The following is a 6,800-nucleotide window of genomic DNA, read 5'->3' on the forward strand; positions in this document are numbered from 1 at the left end:
GGGAACGGTTCACTGTTGTCTGGAAGTTGACCCAATAGTTTGATTGCGAGCCCTGTCAAAGTCTGCAGATAAGACCTTCACTGGGGCGAGCTTCCATTACTCCCCTCCACACTTCATTGGCCCAAGTCTCGTTAATTAGCCTCCCACAGTTGAACGATTCCTTGTCCTGTTCCTCCCCAAATCAATGCTCGGTCCTCGGTCTCTTTCTCCTTAAATTTAAAGCAAGCCCCACGATGCTCCTATATATATATATTAACCTCTCACCCTCCATGCTGTTCAAGTTTCCTCCAAGAAAAAGGCAGCAGCAACAACAACCGCCATGGCTGAGGGAGGAGCAGGCAGTACAGGCTCAACCCCATACCGCTCTTTGCAAGACACCCCCACCTGGGCTCTGGCAACCGTTTGCTTCATCTTCATCTTCACCGGCATATTCATTGAGTACCTGATCCACCTCCTTAGCCACGTAAGTCAAGCACTAGAAAATCATGTGATTTCAAGTTCAAGAACCTCCTTGACCATTAATTGTACTGTTGCAGTGGCTGAAAAAAAGTAGAAAGACTGCCTTGTATGAGGCCTTGGAGAAGCTCAAATCAGGTGAGCTAGCTTATGATAGCTGGAGCAGTTAGATATTCTCCCATATAATTGATGGCCTGGTTGGCTAGGGACTGACGACGATCTCTGTTTGGCTGGTGGTCACAGTGCTTATGGTGCTGGGGTTCATGTCACTCATTTTGACGGTAACTCAAAGATCCATCATCAAAATCTGCATACCAGACAAGGTTGCAAACAGGATGCTACCATGCCGTCATACCATAACCAAAACCACCAAAGCAACACAAGAAAGGATCTTGGCAGCTGAATCCGGCTCGGATTATTGTGGCTCAAGGGTTTGCACACACATCCCATCTCAGGATTTCTTGTTAATTTGCGCGGTGCACCGCACACAAACAACAGAACAGTACTAACTAATACGTAGATTAAATGTTTCAGGGAATGACATCTCTTATATCAGAAAGCGGGGTCAATCAGCTCAATATATTCATCTTTGTGATGGCGATCATGCAAATAGTCTACACCGTTCTTACTATGGCCTTAGGAAGGGCAAAGGTAACATAATTAACATTACTGTATTGTAATAACATCGCATTCATACTCTCTCAGACTTTAAATGGAACCTGATAATTCTTGGATTAGATCAGTTACTACGACATAACTTTTTCTCGTTATATGATATATAAAAATCTCTTCTCTTGTATTAAAAATTAATTTGAAAAGATATTCACGGGCAGAGAACTAGTAATAAGATAACTGATATATATATTGTCAAATAGAAAAGACTTGAAAACTCGAAATATTGTAAAATTAATTTGTTTCAAATACAAAAACAAATTGCTATTAAAAAAAAAACCCATCACTCCAAATTAAAAATAGATTATAGGCAACAGTCACATCATCATCACATGTAATAATCGAATAGAAAACTTGAAAACCTCCAATAAAGTCATGACCATGCAAAAGAAGATACTGGAATCTCTGGACACCTCGAGCGTGTTGACCTGGCTTTATGTTCTTTTGAAGGGGCTTGGATTAGATGGTCTAGGCTTGTTTTGTGTATAGTACTATTTGGAAAAGACCTTGCCAAGTTGCCATGAAGTTGCCCCTAGACTTGGGGGAGTGCCCTTGACTTCCTGTACAATTATTCATTGTCTAGAAAAAAAAAACACAATCTATTTCTACTTAGTCCTCCTGATCTGTTGAAATATATAATTAATGCTAAGCATGATCCACTTTTCATGAAGGTTTTGCTTCCCTAATTCTTTTTTCACCATTATTGATCGATTGATTACTTGAATCAATAGATGAGGAGTTGGAAAGCTTGGGAGCGAGAGACTCAAACAGTGGAATACCAAGCTGCCACTGGTAATCAAATTATTGTTTTGCCTCTTGGCTCGATTTTCCCCTCTTAAAATACATAAAAAAAAACACTTATTATTATCCATAGTTTTCTCATATTGCAATCAACTTTTTGTGTGTGATTCAAAGTAAAACTTTCAAGGTGGAAATATATATATATATATATATATATATATATATATATATATATGTGTATGTATGTATGTATGTATGTATGTATGAAAGTGCGTGCACACGTCCTCTAATTAATCTTAAAGTTGACTTTAGTTTAATATCCTGTTCTTAGTTTAATACTGATTGGAAAAAATAATCAAAGCTATAATATTTAATATATTATTAACATTGTTTTTCGTTTCTTTTATTGTAGATCCTAATCGCTTTCGGTACACAAGGCAAACGACATTTGCACGTAGACACATGGGTTCCTTTGCAGCAACATCAACCCAACTCTGGATTGTAAGCACCAATCATTTTCTTTTTCGATCGCATCGATCGTCATTATATTTAATTACAACCCATAATATTTCTCGATCGTAGGTTAAAATAACATTTAACTGCTTGACTGTAATCAATTACAGAAGTGCTTTTTCCGTCAATTCTTCAGTTCAGTGGCAAAAGTTGACTATCTAACTCTGCGCCATGGATTCCTGGCGGTGAGCTTCTCATGCTTTCATTCCACCTAGCTCATGATCATGCCCTTGATTATATATAACCTTATCATCATCATCTTATTATATATTATTACAATCCTTCTTTGTTACGTGTTGTACTCTGCGAGTAAGCTATATATAGATTAGTTCAAATATACAGTATGCTTTTTAAAATAAAAATAATTAAGCACAGAAGAATCAAGATTTATACTGATAATTCATTCATGAATAACTATATATTTGCAGGCTCATTTGCCCAATAACAGTTCCTTCAATTTCCAAAGGTACATACAACGATCGCTGGATTATGATTTCAAAGAAATAGTCGGCATTAGGTACGTTGAAGGATCAATAATTATTCAAGAAGCGGCCATAAATACATGGTGATATATATAGTAATGCGAGCACCGTTGTGACCGCATGCATCCGTGTTCTTATGTCATAATCTTCTGTTTCTATTGCTTTTTTCACAGTCCCTGGATGTGGTTTTTAGTCGTCATCTTCATGCTTGTGGATGTCCATGGTAAACTAATGCTAGCTTCTGCTTTTCTTTTAATTTCTTTAATATTAAAGATTAAAAACCTATCATTTCTAAATTAATTAACTTGTACGTGTTTGTGTGTGAACAAAAACAGGTTGGCATGTCTATCTTTGGGTATCATTTATCCCATTGCTAGTACGTTACTCCTACTATAAATTCAGACTTTTCTTTATACATTCTTATGATCTTTTTGTAGTAGAAATTAATAGTTCTTAATTAATTAAATATTTAAAGGAGTGGTTTTGTGTGTTTGCAGATAGTGCTGGTTCTTGGAACCAAACTTGAAGTAGTAGTAGCAGAAATGGCTCTTGAAATCCATGATCAAAGTAGTGTAATCAAGGGAGCTCCTCTAGTACGACCAAATAACAGTCTCTTCTGGTTCAGTCATCCAAAATATGTCTTGCCTCTTATACACTATACTCTATTCATGGTATGTCCATGCATTTATAATATTTTGTGCTTGTGTATATGTATATGCGCATAATCTTATTTTATCGTGTGTTTGATTACTGTTTCGAGACATAATCAAAACCATTTATAATATTTATAAATGTACGTTACTCCTATTATCGTATGTATATGCGCATTTATAATATTTTATCCATGCATTTATAATATTATGTATGTTTATGCATAATTTTATTTTATGAGATATAAAAAATATAAATAGTATGTAATTTAATTTATATCTCTATCTATATCTCTTCAACTAAATATATTTATGTTTTTTTTTTCTGTATTTGTCTCTTCTATCATGATATACTAATCAAATGTAATGATACAAATCTAAAATCAAGTTCTGTTTATAATCACTGCATTATTAGTGAACTTACTTTCTTTCCTTCCGCACCCCTGCAGAACGCGTTCGAGCTCGCATTTTTTGTTTGGGTCACGGTAGTATTCCTTCACCACTTCCCTTCCCTTTGTTTTCACTATGAATCCAACTTAATATACCCCCTACATTATGACAAATATCTAATTTCTCTCTCTCTTTTTTTTTTCTCAGCTGCAATTTGGGATAAAATCTTGCTACCATGAAAGGGTAGAGATCATCGTTGTTAGGGTTGTATTAGCGTGAGTATAACTTCCCTTCCCTACTATTCTCAATATTCATCTCGCTGGAAAAAATTGATTCAACCTCGACTATTTTATTTGTCAATGCATAAGGAATTGTTATGTGTGTATGTCTTTCCAGGGTGACTGTTCAAATCATGTGTAGTTACATTACTCTTCCTCTGTATGCCCTAGTAACCCAGGTATCCATCCATATCTCTCTCTCTCTTTCTTTATATATATATATATATATATATATATGTAGAATGACATGGTTAATCTTGGAAATGCACCAAAACTTAATTTGTATGTGAACAGATGGGGTCACAATTTAAGGGTGCAATCTTGGAAGAGCAAACAGCTAACGCTATCAAGCAATGGCACGGTGGAGTCAAGAAGAAGATGAAGAAAAAAGGACAAGATTTTTCACTATCTAATAATCACTCTTATTCCTCCCCTATATCAACTAGCAACCGAACCATGGATTCCCCCTCAGATAACAACCATCATCATAGCCAAAATGATTCTCAAGATGACATCCCTTCTCTTTTAAGAAATCCAACTTTAAGTGATATCACTTCATTTCAAGGCCAAATTGAGATAGTTGAAGGTGGTGCTCGAGAAATTTCCCGACATGGGGTTCCATCCACTGTGATTGAAATAGCCGGTGTGCCTGATCGAATCAAGAATCAAACATAGATATTTACAATCTAAAAACCCCCCCTAATATTTGTAAGTTACAAATTCATTGCCCTTGTAATATTTTGATCTATTGATAGATTTGTGAAAAAAAGAGCACATTAATTTACGTCTCTAACTATCAGTTGACTATAGCTTAAGTTCCAAAAAAAAAATATTTTTGCTATATTATTGGTGTTGGGTTTACCAAAAGGCATATACCACCAAAAACAATAAACATAATATCCTCTAATGTTAATCCACAAGTCATTTAAGAATCTATCCTCAAATATTAATCCACACAAACCACCAGTAAAAAATCTTCTAAACCCTTTTAGAAGAGATTGATTGTTATGCTTTTGAGTGCTAGCTCTTTTCTTTTATGCTTTTTAAGTGTTATGCAACTTACATAGTTTTTCTACGTATAACATTATATTTATAGGAAAACCTGAAAACCCTATAAATAGCAAAATATCAATTTCCCCCCAATAAGATCATATATATTATTTCAGGATAATTTTAAAAATTATTCAATCAAATCCCTGCTTGTTTTTTTTTTTCTTAAATCTAGAATTGTAATCTCTTGTATTAAATACATTCTAGTCCCCACTTTCTAAAACTTATTAACAATCAAGTCACACTTGATTAATCATTATAGTGTAATTTCTGACCAATGGTTCTTATGTGTATGATCCATTAGGTTATCTGATAAGTTAGCCCAAATATAAATCACAATACTAAATAAAATAGGATTAAATAAATTAAAAATTTTAATTTATTATCAATTCAATAATTGATTGATTTATATTTGAAAATCAAATACAATGCCTAATAACGTGTCATGATCCCCAAACTAATAGGAAAGTCATAAGTGATTTAACTTAACATTTCAGTTACCAGTTCTTAGTTTAATTATTATTTCTTCATTAACAATATTATGATTTAGACATTATAGCATAGAGTATGTCTACCATGTCAAATCATGTTTGTTCTCAACACCAGAGTCATTGATTATTTGAATATGTTGAAACTCTTTTCAAATCTCATTCCACCTTACACAATGATTTACAATCAATGTTATTCAAGAACAAATGAAATATTATTCTAATTAATTCACATAAGGTGATGAATCATCTCTTGATTACTTAAATATCTTCTTATAGTTCATGTTATACCCAATATCTACTCATTTGTTACCCTTGATTATGACAATTTGTTGTAGGATCAAAGCATAACATTCCCTATATAAGATAACTTAATGATCTCAAGTCTAAGATTTACTTACATAACCATCATATGAGCCTTTTCATAGACATAAGTGATATCTCTATATGAAATTCATGACCAACAGTTTATTATTTTTGGGATTTGTTGTGAGTGTTGATTGAATTAAGGTCGACGAAGAAAAAATCCAAGCCATCCGGGAATGGCTTACTCCAAAGAATGTTGGCGAGGTGCGTAGCTTCCATGGCCTCGCAACATTCTACCAGCGGTTTTCAGAAATTTCAGTTGAATCATCGCACCAATCACTGAATGCATGAAGAAGGGGAAATTCCATTGGGGAACTGAAGTAGAGCAAAGCTTCGCGTCGATTAAAGAAAAGTTGTCTTTTGTCCTAGTTTTAGCACTGCCAGATTTTAACAAATTATTTGAAGTGAAGTGTGATGCGTCTATTATGGGCATTGGTGTTGTCCTATCTCAAGAAGGCAGATTCGTTGTATTCTTTAGCGAGAAACTCAATGAAGCTCGCCAGAAATTGTCCACCTATGAGCTTTAACTATATGATGTGTTTCAAGCTTTAAAGGTTTGAGAGCACAACTTAGTGCAGAGGGAGTTCATTCTGTTCAGTGATCATCATGCACTATAATTCATTAATAGCCAGAGTAGAGTGAACCAGATGCATACATGTTGGGTGTCCTTCATATAACGGTTCACCTTCGCTCTGAAACATAAGGCAGGTTAGC

General features: G+C 34.6%; 1 protein-coding gene across 1 annotated transcript; it reads left to right on the plus strand.

Annotated features, from left to right (window-relative positions):
* Positions 1–249: 249 nt before the first annotated feature.
* Positions 250–5,005, plus strand: LOC112326772 (MLO-like protein 3). Its single transcript, XM_024596343.2, has 15 exons — positions 250–463; positions 537–594; positions 700–887; positions 991–1,107; positions 1,860–1,920; positions 2,282–2,370; positions 2,493–2,567; positions 2,811–2,899; positions 3,038–3,087; positions 3,200–3,240; positions 3,362–3,535; positions 3,964–3,999; positions 4,112–4,179; positions 4,301–4,361; positions 4,477–5,005. Exons 1-15 carry the CDS (start codon positions 320–322, stop codon positions 4,855–4,857), a joined length of 1,632 nt encoding a protein of 543 aa, XP_024452111.2. The 5' UTR covers positions 250–319; the 3' UTR covers positions 4,858–5,005.
* Positions 5,006–6,800: the final 1,795 nt, after the last annotated feature.

Source organism: Populus trichocarpa, chromosome 3 (assembly GCF_000002775.5).
Source record: "Populus trichocarpa isolate Nisqually-1 chromosome 3, P.trichocarpa_v4.1, whole genome shotgun sequence".
Taxonomy (NCBI): domain Eukaryota; kingdom Viridiplantae; phylum Streptophyta; class Magnoliopsida; order Malpighiales; family Salicaceae; genus Populus; species Populus trichocarpa.